Source organism: Muntiacus reevesi, chromosome 9, assembly GCF_963930625.1.
Source record: "Muntiacus reevesi chromosome 9, mMunRee1.1, whole genome shotgun sequence".
Taxonomy (NCBI): domain Eukaryota; kingdom Metazoa; phylum Chordata; class Mammalia; order Artiodactyla; family Cervidae; genus Muntiacus; species Muntiacus reevesi.
Window position 1 is genome coordinate 82,394,889 of NC_089257.1, and position 15,606 is coordinate 82,410,494.

Sequence of the window (15,606 nt, forward strand, 5' to 3'; positions counted from 1 at the left end):
GCACAACGAGATGATGAGTTATGGGGCTCCGAAATTACTGAACACAAATATTTGCAATAGATATGCTATAATTATTAAAGATATATGATAAGTAATGAAAACACCAGAAAAGGAAATGCTAGTAAAAAGAAATAGATAAATTTATAAATGAACCATGTACAATGTTTACAAAAAACATACCATCACTAAAATGAAAGAATGGTGAACTGGAAGACAGAACTGATGAAATTACACAGAACATAGCACAGAAAGATGATGAAAGAGGAAAAGTGAGATATGGAAGACACATGCACTAACTTAACACATGTCTAACAGGCCGTCTGGAAGTGGAAAGGGGCAATGAATAGGAAGGAAATATTTGAAGAATACTGGGATGGTTTCAACGCTTCTGGTACTTATAGAAGACATAAATTCTCAGATTTAGAAGTTACAATGATTTAAATAAAACTAAACTTAAAACTAGTTATGTTACAGTGAAAGTGGAGAACCAAGTATAAAAAACATTGTCTACAAATTCAGACAAATTATCACCTCACAGAAACAACTATTAGATACATGGGAGAATTCTCAGAAAAAATTATACAAGTAAAAACAGCAGACTAACATTAGTTAGGAGTGGTATGGATACTCAGTCATGTCTGACTTTTTGTGACTCTATCGACTGTAGCCTGCCAGGTTCCTCTGTCCATGGAATTCTCTAGGCAAGAATACTGGAGTGGGCCATTTCCTTTCTACTAGTAAGGAGTAGAGGGGAAAAAATTCAACCCTCAGCTTTATAACCAGCAAAATTATTAATTAAAAGTGCAATGGAGATATTTTCTGAAATATAAAGAATGAATGAGTATCACAAATTCTTACAGAAGGAACTTATAAAGTTTATTTCAAAAATAAACTGAATGACTTTGTGAATTAGAAAAAAATCACGCAAATAGTTAAATATGTAGGTAATCTACTAGACTGAATAAAATAATACTGAGTATTATGTCTAGATCATGTTTGAAAATGTGTGCTGTTTACTTTGCTGGGCCTTTCTTTCTGCTATTTGTCTTACTTCTGGCAAAAATATTTTATATTGAACGGAGATGTAAAATCTCCCAAGATAATGCTGGACCTGCTAAGTAGAAGTAAGTGAAGAATTTTATGTAGGATATTGAAATGGAAATTTTATGACAGCCAGAATGCTTTTTGAGAACCAAATGGGGAAATAGAGGGTAAAGATCAGTAGACAAGTAGTGGTGCAAATCCTTTGACATTATGAGGATTATAATAAGCATCACTGCTGTTGTTTGTTGTTCAGTTGCTAAGTTATGTCTGACTCTCTGTGACCCCATGAACTGCAGCACACTAGGCTTCCCTGCTCACTCTCTCCCAAAGTTTGCTCGAACTCATGTCCCTTGAATTGGTGATGCCATCCAACCATCTTATCCTCTGTTGCCACCTTCTCCTCCTGCCTTCAATCTTTCCCAACATTAGGGTCTTTTCCAACATTAGGGTCTTTCCCAAGGCATCAGCTCTTTGCATCAGGCGGCCAAAGTATTGGAGTTTCAGCTACAGCATCAGTCCTTCCAATGAATATTCAGGGCTGATTTCCTTTAAGATGGACTGGTTTGATCTCCTTGCAAGCCAAGGGACTCTCAAGAGTCTTCTCCAGCACAATTTGAAAGCATTAATTCTTTGGTGCTCAGCCTTCTTTATGGTCCAACTCTCACATCCATACATGATACTGTAGTTTGGGTGAATTTACCAGCAACTAGCCCTACAGTAGATTATGTCTAGATACATGCAGTTACTTTGGATTAGCAAAAGAATGATGTTTCTGGGATCAGTCCACTGGGACTATGTTCTCACAACCCCTGACAGCACTGACTTAGTTTGTTTTTCCTCCTTCAGGATCTAATTCTACTTCCCATATCAAAATACTTCAAAAATGCTAAAGAATAGGAAGTATAACATTTAAATACGTACTTGCCAAACAAGTATATTAGAGTTGAGTTTTTAAAAGAGTAAATGTCGCTATCTTTCAAAGAAGCCAGACTGCAAACGGAAGGGAATCCTTGTACCCTTCAGCCCTAAATTTTTACTGTGTCTAGAGAATGGGAGATACTGATAGACACAACTGAAGTGTTCAGGCTGGCAGCCACAAAAGCAACGCCTCCAAATGCCCATAAAACTTGAAGCAAAGAAGCGAGAATGACTACTCTAAGGAATATTCTTACCAAGCATGTATGGGATGAAGTTTAGGGTGAACAATAAGGCAGCGACCAAAACATATTATTTAGCTGCAGGCTTCAGTACGCTAACGTGGGGAAGCAGTGTGAGTACTCTCTGCAGGGGTTGCTGATGCAAAGACTAGGGTTTGAGTGGAAAAGGTGGTGCTCATCAGAGGAAGACCAAGAGAGTTCCAAAGAGGTAGGTGGCAGGCATCACTCACAGCAACTCCTGCAGTAGAGAGGATAGGTTTCATTTTTTAAATAGTAATCAAAAGCATAGAGGAAGCATCTGAACTTCCAGAAAAGGTACTTTTCAGCATCCCAAAGTCAAGAATTTTGGAATTCTTCAGAAAAGAAATGGAGGCTCTGTTGTCTTCAAGTGCAGAAGGAGGAGAAAACAGAACACTTTGCCACACGATCCTGCAGCTCAGAAAGTTGCAGCTCTTTGCCAAGAGAATGAAGCCAATCTAGGTGTAGGAGGAGGCAAGAGAGAAACTTCTTTCAAACATAACCTTTTAAAATTTGAGGATAAGCCTCTCTACCAACAAAACAAAACAAAAACAAACCTATAAAAATAGTCTCCAGCTTTAAAAAATCAGCAATATAACTATGCATTTAATCATTTTTTATGCAGAAAGCTACTTATTTTTGAAAGAGCTAATTATGTTTATAATAGTTTAACAGTTTTACAATAAATACGAAATGCAGAGCTATATTCTTTTCAGAAAAAAAATTATGAGTTGTTACACAAAATGTTTTCTAAAGGAAATGTTAGAAGCAGAACACTTAAACCAGAAGATATATTACCATCCTTCAGAGTATAACTCTCTTTCCTATTCAGTACTGTACAGTGATGAACAAAATGCAAAAGTTCACTGTGACCTGGTGAAGGTAAGGGCAGTGAGCCATTAAAAACAAGAATCATATGCAACTCAGAGACCAAGTAGCTCAAACATAATTCTCATAGCCGGATCACAGCTGCTGAAGCAAACCTGCAAGTCTATGCCATGACATCTAAAAAACACTAACATTTCTGACCTTTGATACTCTATCATAAGATTTTACCAACTCTTTTAAATATTTTCATGTTCTCTCTTTTTTACTGAGGTAAAACTGACATATTAGTTTTAGATGTATCACATAATGATTTATTATTTGTGTATATTGCAAAATGATCACTGCAATAAAGTCTAGTTAACATCCATCCCATGCATAGCTACTAATCATTTTATTCTTGTGATAAGAATTTAAAAACCTATCCACTTAGCATCTTTAAAATATACAATACAGTATACAATACAATATATATTATTAGCCTTAGTCACCAAGTTATACATTACATTGTTGGTTAGTCGCTAAGTTGTATCCAACTCTTTTGTGACCCCAAGAACCATAGCTCACCAGGCTCTTCTGTCCATGAGATTTCCCAGGCAAGAATTTTTGAGTGGGTTGCCATTTACTTCTCTAGCGGATCTTTCTGACCCAGGGACTGAACCGGCATCTCATGCATCGGAAGGTGGATTCTTTACCACAGAGCCACAAGGAAAGCCCTGACTTATTAATTTCATAACTGAAACTTTGTACCTTCTGGCCACCTTCACGCATTTCACCACCCCAATCACCTGCCTCTGGGAACCAACAATTTGTCCTCTATCTCTGAGCTCCTTCTTTATGGTCCACATAGAAGTGAGATAAGACAGTATTTATCTTTCTCTGATTTATTTCACTTAGAATAATGCCCTTAAGATCCAACCAATCCATGTTGTCAAAAATGACATTTTTTATTGCTGAATAATATTTCACTGTGTGTGTGTGTGTGTGTGTGTGTGTGTGTGTATTCTTTATCCAGTCACCCATCAATAGACACTTGGGTTGTTTCCATGTCATAGCTATTGCAAATAAAGTTGCATTGAAAAGGTTAACTTCTAAATGGGAGAAAATAATTGCAAATCATATATCTAATTGAAAAATAGGTAAAGGATCTAAATAGACATTTTTCCAAAGAAGACATAGAGATGGCCATGAACAGGTGCTCAATATCACTAATATCAGGGTAGTACTCTTGCCTGGAAAATCCCAGGAAGGAGGAGCCTGGTGGGCTGCAGTCCATGGGGTCGCTAAGAGTCAGATACGACTGAGCAACTTCGCTTTCACTTTTCACTTTCATGCATTGGAGAAGGAAATGGCAACCCACTCCAGTATTCTTGCCTGGAGAATCCCAGGGACGGGGGAGCCTGGTGGGCTGTCGTCTATGGGGTCACACAGAGTCAGACACGACTGAAGTGACTTAGCAGCAGCAGTGCAAATTAAAACCACACTGAGACAATTACCCTACACCTGTCACGATGCCTATCATGAAAAACACAAGAAATAACAAGTTTTGATAAGGATGTGGAGAAAAGGGAACTCTCATGCACTGTTGGTGGGAACTTAAATTGGAAAAACAGCACGGAAGTTTTCAAATAAACTAAAAACAGAACTACCATATGATCCAGTAATGTCATTTCTAGGTATTTATTTGAAGAAAAACAAAAAAACTAACTAGAAAATACATGTTCATTGCAGCTTTGTTTACAATAGTCAATGTTCTCTTCTGTTTTCTATTGTTATACAAATGACTCTATATTATCATCTGGTCCTATCCACTTCATGGCAAATAGATGGGGAAACAATGAAAACAGTGACAGACTTTATTTTCTTGGGCTCCAAAATCACTGCGGATGGTGACTGCAGGCATGAAATTAAAAAAATGCTTTGCTCCCTGGAAGAAAAGCTATGACAAACCTAGACAGCGTACTAAAAAGCAGAGACATCACTTTTCTGACAAATGTCTGTCTTGACAAGGCTATGGTTTTTCCAGTAGTCATGTACTAGAACTGAACAATAAAAAAGGTTGAGAGCTGAAGAATCAATGCTTTTCAACTGTGGTATTGGAGAAGACTCTTGAGAGTCCCTTGGACTGCAAGGAGATCCAACCAGTTAATCCTATAGGAAATCAGTCCTGAATATTCATTGGAAGGACTGATGCTGAAGCTGAAACTCCAACACTTTGGCGACCTGATGTGAAGAGCTGACTCCCTGGAGAAGACCCTGATGCTGGGAAAGATTGAAGGCAGGAGGAGAAGGGGACGACAGAGGATGAGATGGTTGGATGGAATCACTGACTCAATGGACATGAGTTTGAGCAAGCTCCAGGAGGTGATGGAGGACAGGGAAGCCTGGCGTGCTGCAGTCCATGGGCTCTCAAAGAGTTGGACATGACTAAGCGACTGAACAACCATATTAGGAATGCAAAACCTCAGAAAAGTGACAGACATGACTAAGGAAAGAAGAAAAGAAGGAAGGATGCATGGAAAGAAGGAGGGAGAGAACACAGGCTCTATTTTCAGTAGTGTCTAGGCAATTATTACTTCAGTGAAACTCTTCTAATTATAGAAGAATTGAACTTTGAGCAATTCTCATCATAATGAAAAGAAGTTTTCATTCTCAAAAGACAACAAGTACATCCTCCCTTACTCCAGAAATTTAACACAGGGCTAGCAATTAGAATCTGATCCAATGAATTTACTACCTTCTTCCTGGTTTCCAGGAGTTGGATTACTGACTCCCAGACTCTTGCCACTGACTCTCCCAGGAAGAATAACATCATGACAGATATATCAGAGTGTGCTGCCACCTTCTTTCTAATAAACCTCTGTGAAGAGCCACTTATGAAATAATTAAATGGTATTTCCCAGTTTGCGATGATGACCACAGGATTTAAAGATTATTTGTTGGGAAAAAAAGAGGCAAAGAATTTTGATATATAACTAAGTCCCAAGGGTTAGAACTCATGCTTTTAAGTGTTAGATACCATTGTGAATAAACCTTTTAAGCATCAAAATTTTAAAAGTACAATTCAGAGGGCCAATAAGAGTCAATAATTTTGAAAAAGTGTAATTTAGGAAGACTTATTCTACTAGGTATTGAAATGCAGTTTGAGAGCTATAACAGTTCAGAGTGTATGGCAGTGGTTCAGGTATAAACAATGCAACAGATCAGAGAAACCAGGAAGAGAAGTAAATACATATGGAAATTTGATATACACCAGACATAACACTACAAGTTCCAGTGGAATTTCTAACTGGAGTACTAGAAAAATATTTATATTTTAGTAAGGGAATAAAATGCAATTAAGTATCATTAATATATAATTTGATAGTATTACATATGTATAATTTACTTGTGACTAGATCTGAGGCAGGGTGGAGGCTCAGAACATTTTTACTTCTGTAGGACTGCAGTATCAAAAAATACAAAAATAAACTTTTAAGATTTTAGATGATTTTCAGTAAATTATCTATACAATCACAGGGCTAAGAAACATAAAAGGAGAATACTGACACACGTGATCATATAAAAATTAGAAAAAAGATATTATAAACAAGGTAAAAAGTCAAGAGGTAGATTGTATGTAGCTAATAAAGAATTAGGAGAATACAGAGGTAAGTTGTATCAATCAGTAACAAAAAAGACAATACTGTTGAAAAATGGTCAGTAAATATGGATAGCTAAATCACAGAACAGGAAGTACAAGTGGTCAAAAAATATAGCAATATTTGCTCTCACCATAATCTAGGACACACAAATCAAAACAAAATTAGACATCAATTTTAGGACCATCAAATTAGAAGAATTTAAAAGGTTGAAAATACAGGTAAGGATACATAGCATCGTAACAACAAGAGCTCTCAAAGATCGGTAGAAGCAAAAACTCTGGAGGGTAATTTGGTGATTAGGTAACAGTAAGGTTAAAGGTACACAATATCTTAGTGAACTAGAAATTGATTACCTTTCTAAATATACAGCCTAGAGAACTTCTCAATCAATACACACAAAGTTACAGGTACAAGGATGTTTATTGCTGCTGACCCTGCTCTGATGTTGTGTTACGCTCTGTCCCTAGAATCGAATCCTCCTGCTTCATCCTGGTTCCGAGTCTTCTCTGAAGTTCTCTCCTCCTCATCACTCTATTTCATACTGAGCATCTATCTTGTTGCTGGCTGGAACCCCCACGTCTCTCTTCTGGACAAACTCAAGTTTCTCAGTGGCTAGGTGTCTCATCATTTTTACACTGGTCCATCTTAAATCACTTTTCCATTTTAACAGTTAAGACCAGTAAAATAAAATCAGTCATGGAGTGGGAGACTGCTTAAAGGGCTAGCACCCTTCCTCAAAATGAAAAACACTACATGAAATCACATCCCCTTTGCCTCTTCCAAATACTCTTTGTTGTGTTCTAGTAATGACTACATTGGACTTTATATTCAAGAATGCATGCAAGTACATTGTGTGCTAAGCAAGTTCAACTCTTTGCAGCCCCATGAACTGTAGCCTGCCAGGCTCCTCTGTCCATGTGACCTCTCAGGCAAGAATACCAGAGTGATATCTCATAGTAGTTTTGATTTGCCTTTCTCTAATAATGAGTTACGATTCATGGGGTCACAAAGAGTTGAATACGACTGAGCGACTGAACTGAACTGAATAATGAGTTGAGGTTTGACAGAACACAGCAAAATTCTGTAAAACAATTACCCTTCAATAAAAAATAAATTAATTTAAAAAAAGAAAAAAATACCAGAGTGGGTTGCCATTTCCTTCTTCAGGGAATCTTCCTGACTCATGGATCAAACCAGTGTCTCCTATGTCTCCTGCATTGGCAGGCAGATTCTGACTTTAAAATAATCGTCACAAATATTTAGTGAACACTTCTTAAGTACTTTGGTGCTGAAACACTAAAATGAAATTCCTGCTTGTAAACAACTCAAACTTGGTTTAGGAGAAATCCTTGAATGGGAAACAAGTAAATAGCTATAAAACAATGAAGGAAGTACAAAGAAGAATGTAAATACAAGAAACTGTGGGAGGAGAGAGAGAAAGTGAATTTCCAGTACCTCATGTGGGCTGGAATGAGGGGGGCCTGCTGGGTCTCATTACTTCCACTTGGGTATCCCATTGGAAGAGCAGGAATGCAGAAGTAAGTATCGTGAGTGCAAGATCCAATCCAGGCTGACTCAAGGACGCTCAGTCTCCCCAGATAGGAAAAGCACTACATTTAACTGTCCCCACCCCATCTCTGCAGTGACTAGGGAGATGGGAAGATTTCACAAAAAATATGGCACTTGAACTTAATGTGAAGGAAATACAACAATTCACAAGGAGTTTAAGATCCGCACAGGCAAAAGTCAAAGGTGTGCAGAGGCCCGTGAGAGTTGGTGACCGGAGGGTAGGGTTCCCCCAGGATTGGTGGGAGAAGGGCTGAGAAAAAGGGAGAATTACTCGGTGAGGAAAGGGCCGGTGTGCTGCACTTAGAAATTTGGGCTCTATTCCATGGATGGTCCACAGTTTGTCAGAAAGATCACTGGCTCCACTGCACACAGAACAGAGTTCAACCTCCAGAACCCAGCTGGCCCAAGGTAACTTTCAAGCTTCATTTGTTGTTGTTCCCACTAAATAACTGACTTTCCAGAAAAATCACCCCTGCAATGTATCATGTCTTTCATTGTAAATACTTTTCTCCTTTTCCATTGATAATGTTTGTATTCATTCTTTGAAAGCCTCCCCTCGGAAGCTTTTGCCAGCTCCCTCAGGTAGAATTAATTCATTCCTTTGTTTCATCTGCATAATAATATTTGGGACTACTCTTAAATCACTCACGCTTCTGTCTGACAATTATTTATTAGGGATTAGACTGTACATGTTCACAGGCAGTAGAGATATAACTAAGCAGGATGCTTAACACAGTGAGGAGTCAAAAAATGTGGGTCTCATACACTCCTTCTCAAGGTAACAGATATCATTTATGGTATATGAACTGTGGCCAGTAGTATATTAAATATGTAATCAATAAATTATGAATTTTTAAAACTCATTGTAAAAAATTAGAACTATTACATCAAATTCGGGATTTTAGAGATATTACTGCTTAGGAAATGACTAAAATGAAAATATTAATCAGAGTAAAGAGTTCAGGAGTGAAGCCCCTCTCTGACACTCCCATTAATGAACCCTGTTTAATACACTGCATAGCATTTATCATCACTTGATATATATACATATATGTATCGCTCTCCTCTGCCTAGAGTGTAAGCTCCATGACGGCTGGGATTTGGTCCATTATGTTCACTGTAGAACTCCCAGAACTTAAAACAGTACCTGGTAAGTGTTAGGGCTCAATATTCAGTTATTTAAAGAGAATGATGGAGGTCATCGAAAGGGAGGGGTTGATGGGGGCAGGAAGAGATGGACATTAATGTACTTATCCAATTCACAGAATCAGTATTTGAGCTGGAAGGGACTTCACTGCTCTCATTTTGCAGACGGAGACTGGTGCCCAGAAAGGGCTGGTGATGTACTCAAGGCCACATGGTGGGGAGCAGCAGAGCCTACACTTCAAGCCAGGTCACTTAACGAGAGGCTGGTGAACTCCCATGCTGTGCTCAGTCACATCCAGCTCTTTGTGACCCAACGGACTGTAGTCTGCCAGGCTCCTCTGTCCATGGAATTTTCCAGGCAAGCATACTGGGGCAGGTTGCCGCTTCCTACTCCAGGGGGGATCTTCCTGACCCAGGGATCTAACCCATGTCTCTTGCATCTCCTGAACTGGCAGGCGGATTCTTTACCCCTGTGCCACCTGGAAAGCCCGACCTTCCCATAACATCCACACACAGGCAATGTAGACAAATGGAGGTTTACTATGTATCTATAACAAACCTCAATTGCTGGAAATCCAACAGTGTTAATAAAATGGTATTGACTGCTTCATCCAGACACCAATAATCAAGACAGAAATAAGAAAATTAAGATCATCTGACCCACAGTTTTATGATACAAATATCAGACAGAATTTAGTTAATATAAATATCAGACAGTTATTGATGAAAACATCATTACCTCCAAGAACCATGCCAGCCTGACAGCACTTTCTAAGGCGACATGCTGGGCAGTTTTTTCTGCGGATTTTATCAACAATGCAGTCGTTTCTTCCAGCACACAAGTAGTTATGCTGTCCTAAAAAACAACAAAAAAAGGAACAGTTATTTAAAATATCCAAAGACTGCTGGAAAGCTTATGCAGTGACAACTAAAAAGAGGAGAGGTGCACATTAGCAAATGCATGACTGTCTCAGCCTGCCTCTTGCTTGGCCTAGCCAAATGCTTGTAATGCTCTAAACTTGTTCAATAAACCTGTGCCTTCAGGAGCCTAAATGAGGGGAACACATCTTAGAAACTAATTCCAGAACTCCTTTAAAAATCTTTTGTAAAATATTTCTGTGCATCTTATTAATGGTGTCAGCATCAGAATGTCTAGATCACCGTTATTTCAAGATTAGGTATGTGTTGCTGATAAGCATTAGTGTGTTAAAATAGTCAAGTTCCAGTAAAACCTTTTTTTTCTTTTTTTAACATATAAACTGTCAAAAGAACAGGTATAGACAAAGAAGTCTCTGTGATAGACTTTTTAATAAAACTTATGTGCTTAATTCTTTTGGAAAATCTTGGAGCAAATTCACTCTTCAAGAATCTCATGAATTTGAATAGCATGTAAAAATCATCACTGATTATACTGACTTTACTGTCTGGTTTATCTTGGCTTAAATAAGAAAACAGGATGGAGAGAAATAATGATAAAGGAAGAACAACTTAAAACAATAAGAAAAACTCAATGAAGGACAGGAGAGAAGAATTACAGAAGAAATCAGGGTAAAACATGACCCTGCGTTCATTTTGTGATGGGTTTTTGTATAAGTGGTTACTTATACCTTCCAAAAAGTCTGGAATAAAATTTAATATTCAACAATGATGATTATTTAAATCAAAATATGTTATATTTAATAAGGCATGGAACAACCTAATTTTTTTAGGCTAAATGAAAATGAAAAAAATTGTTGGCCTAAACATTAATTGACTAGAAAATTCACTGCTTTGGCACTTCTTATTTTCCACTGAATTCCTATGAAATAGACTGTGAGATTTTTTAACATCATCAGATTGTTTAAAAATAATCTTAAAAGTTGGAATTTTCAATTTTAAAATACCATGGAATTGTCCTATAGTATTTTATATTGTTGTTTAGTTGCTACGTCATATCTGATTCTTTTGCAACCCCACGGACTGCAGCCCAGCAGACTCCTCTGTCCATGGGATTCTCCCTGCAAGAATACTGGAGGGGGCTGCCATTTCCTTCTCTAGGGGATCTTCCTGACCCAGGGAATGAACCCAATTATCCTGCTTGGCAGGTAGATTCTTTACCACTGAAGCACCTGGGAAGCCCTGTACTTTGTATTAGTTGATGTTAAAATCAGATCCATTCTTATAATTGAAGTTAGTAGTAAAGGAACACTGAGGTACCTTAAATGCGTGCTTAACTGAGCGAGGAAAGGCTACACTGCAACGACAAATGGCACAAAGGCCATGTCTTATGAGATAGCTAATAACAAAATGATTCTTGACCTGGGACGTTTTTAGAAAATCAGATAGTCTTTGCTCCAAAATGGATTCCTCCACAAACTTATGTACTCTCACATACTGGGCTTCCCTGGTGGCTCAGAGGGTGAAGAATCCCCCTGCAATGCAGGAGACCTGGGTTCGATCATGGGTCGGGAAGATCCCCTGGAAAAGGGAATGGTTACCCACTGCAGTTTCTGGCCTAGAGAACTGCATGGACAGAAGAGGCGGGTGGGTTACAGGCATGGGGTTGCAAGAGTCAGACACCACTTAGTGACTAAACCACCACCACCACTCTTACACACCAGTGCTCGTTCTCGTGCCCCTCTCCAAAGAGCAGTTACGAAGCTCCACAACCATGCCCACTAGATCAGTGGAATGTGCTGCATGCTACTTTTTAACTGGACTCTGGTTTAATTTTTATATACATATACTTTTTCAGGCTACAGGAATGACTGGGAGTAAAAGCGTTTGTGCTGTGCTATGCTTAGTTGCTCAGTCGCGTCCGACTCTTTGCAACCCCATGGACTGCAGCCCGCCAGGCTCCTCTGTCCATGGGGATTCTCCAGGCAAGAACACTGGAGGGGGCTGCCATATCCACTCCCACAGGATCTTCCCGACCCAGAGACTGAACCCAGGTCTCCCACATTGCAGGCTGACTCTTTACTCTTTGAGCCACCAGAGAAGCCCAAAAGTGTGTGTAACTTTATCTATTTATCTATGATCACTTATCTTGACTCTGCACTGATTTCTCATGAGAGAACAGAAAGCAAGATTTTTCCATCCTCTCTAGAGAACACACTTAAATGGTGCTCAGAGATGTAACTGTTGTCTAAGGGCAGGCTGTTCTCTACATTCCTCTGTCAAAAACATCCAGGAAAAAAGCTTGAACCATCTGCAACCGGAATGCTTCTAAGCTATCTCTTTTCTGTTTCTAAATGATTTACAATAGCGCCTCCTTCTTCAGTGTCTCAGAGAAGTCCCCATTAGACGGTGCTCACTGCGTCTTGCTAAAACCATTCCTTCCTACCTGCTTTCAAACCTTCCCCATCAGTTTCCTCCTAAAATCTTCAGTCGCTCCCCCTTCAAGGATCTTTCTTTCTCCTCAAGCTTTTCCATTTCAAAAATTCCAGAATCAAGAAAAAAAAAAAAAAAGGAACTGTGTGTCTCACTCTAAATTCTCCTTGACTTCATCCCTTTCTTTGTCATCTAAGTTGGTGAAAAAGTCATCTGCATTTGCAGCCTTTAATCAGTTTCCTTTACTCTTCAGTTCAGTTCAGTCACTCACTCATGTCCTACTCTTTGTGACCCCATGGACTGCAGCACGCCAGGCCTCCCTGTCCATCACCAACTCCCGGAGTTTGCTCAAACTCATGTCCATCGAGTCGGTGATGCCATCCAACCATCTCAATCTTTACTCCTCAGCTTATTGGAACTGGGCTTATATGTCCACTGTGCTTATAAAGCAGAGTGACGCCATCAACGATGTCTTCATTCTTAAATGCAATGACTCTTTCTTGACTTTCTGTACAATCTGCCATGGGCAATTCTCTCTCCACCGGTCCCCTGTCCCTGCTTTTTTTATTTGAAGCATGTCTCTTATGACTCTTCATCTTCTTTCCAACAGCTTCTTTTAAGTTCCCACTGTCCAGACCTTTGTCTTTGCCTTATAGGTTGTGTGCTGTGTGCTCAGCTGTGGCCGAGTCTTTGTGACCCCATGGACTGTAGCCCACCAGGCTCCGCTATCCATGGAATTCTCCAGGCAGGAATACTGGAGTGGGTTGTGATTTCCTTCTCCACCTTATATGTTGTATTCCATTGTAAACACCATGTGGGTAGTCTCATCATCTGTCCATGGCTCCAAAATTTCATCCTAAACTCTGACCTTCCAACCACCTCCTGGTAGGTACCGCGAACTCATGAAAAGGAATTTATGTAGTTATCTGGTCAAATTGTTTCATAAACTGTGTCATTCGAGGATTTTTGTAACAGATTAAGGAAATTTGAAAAAAGGAAATTATCTACAATCTCATTGCCATGCAACCAAATGCTGGGCTGGAGGAAGCACAAGCGGGAATCAAGATTGCCAGGAGAAATATCAATAACCTCAGATATGCAGATGTCACCACCCTTATGGCAAAAACTGAAGAGGAACTAAAGAGCCTCTTGATGAAAGTGAAAGAGGAGAGTGAAAAAGTTGGTTTAAAGCTTAACATTCAGAAAACTAAGATCATGGCATCTGGTCCCCTCACTTCATGAGAAATAGATGGGGAGACAGGGGAAACAGTGTCAGACTTTACTTTTTTGGGTTTCAAAATCACTGCAGATGGTGACTGTAGCCATGAAATTAAAGACGCTTACTCCTTGGAAGAAAAACTATGACCCACCTAGACAGCATATTAAAAAGCAGAGACATTACTTGGCCAACAAAGGTCCGTCTGGTCAAGGCTATGGTTTTTCCAGTGGTCATGTATGGATGTGAGAGTTGGACTGTGAGGAAAGCTGAGTGCCGAAAAATTGATGCTTTTGAGCTGTGGTGTTGGAGCAGGCTCTTGAGAGTCCCTTGGACTGCAAGGAGATTCAACTAGTCCATCCTGAAGGGGATTAGTCCTGGGTGTTCATTGGAAGGACTAATGCTAAAGCTGAAAGTCCAATACTTTGGCCACCTCACGTGAAGAGTTGACTCATTGGAAAAGACCCTGATGCTGGGAGGGATTGGGGGCAGGAGGAGAAGGGGACGACAGAGGATGAGATGGCTGGATGGCATCATCAACTCAATGGACATGGGTTTGAGTAAACTCTGGGAGTTTGTGATGGACAGGGAGGCCTGGCGTGCTGCGATTCATGGGGTCGCAAAGAGTCGGACACGGCTGAGTGACTGAACTGAACTGAATTGAACTTTCATTTTCAGGTTTCCTTCCAGCCTATCTATACAGATCTAGAAGGCATTTAACATCTATTTGTTAAGCGAATATATGCACACTTTCAGAAAATTCTCATTAATTCAACAAGTATTTACTGAGTGTTTATTATGTCCCAATACTGCTTTTTGAGTAATCCCCTTTCCCCACTTAACTGAAATGCATCTTGAAACAAGTATGATTATTTTTATGATTCTACTATGCCATGCCCTCCTCCAGGTGATCTTCCCAGCCCAGGGATTGAACTCAGGTCTCCCACACTGCAGGCAAATTCTTTTCCACCTGAGCCACCAGGGAAGCCCTGAAATGCATCTTAATTATTGATATTATAGTGCAGAAGAGCATTTACTGAAATCAGATTGCTTGTTCAAAGCTCATATCTGAAGATTACAATCTCCAAGATGATAATAACAGCAACAATTACTAAGCACTTACTATGTACTGGCCACTGTTACAAGCCATTGCATGTATTAAACTCATTTAACCATCATAGCAATCTTGGAGGTATTATCAATTCCATTTTATAGAGTTAACTGAGGCACAGGGAAGTTAAGCAACATGTTTAATGTCACATAGGCAGAAATTTTAGCTTAATTCACCCAAAAGGTTGTGTAGGAAATTAAGGGTATGAACTTTGGAGCAATACTGCATCAGTTCACATTTCAGCCTCACTACCTGCTAGCTGGTGACCTATGGCAAGTAAAAGGAGGACACTGTTAGTATTTTGGGTCAAATTTAAGAACTAAATGAGCTCATATAAGAGCTTGGAATAGTTTATCATATAGCCAAGTACTTAGGGAATGTCTACTAAAACTATGATTTACTGACACATCCCTAAATCCCAAATACAGACAGATCTGTTTTAGAGGTGACCAAAGAAAGTATAACTAGCCAATTTATTCACTTTTAAAGTCAACAGGAAGACATTGTTAAATAGGTGTAAAACCAGGAAATGAGGCCCCAATACACCACTCTTCCAAAAGGGATTCT

The 15,606-nt window shown here is 39.3% G+C and overlaps 1 protein-coding gene across 3 annotated transcripts in view; it reads right to left on the reverse strand.

The window, feature by feature from the left end:
* PGR (progesterone receptor) overlaps nt 1–15,606 on the reverse strand; it is a 128,067-nt gene that overhangs the window by 58,649 nt on the left and 53,812 nt on the right. For all 3 annotated transcript variants that reach the window (XM_065943784.1, XM_065943785.1, XM_065943786.1), the window contains exon 3: nt 10,143–10,259. In XM_065943784.1, coding sequence (XP_065799856.1) covers nt 10,143–10,259 — 117 coding nt within the window. The remainder of the gene's footprint in view (nt 1–10,142; nt 10,260–15,606) is intronic.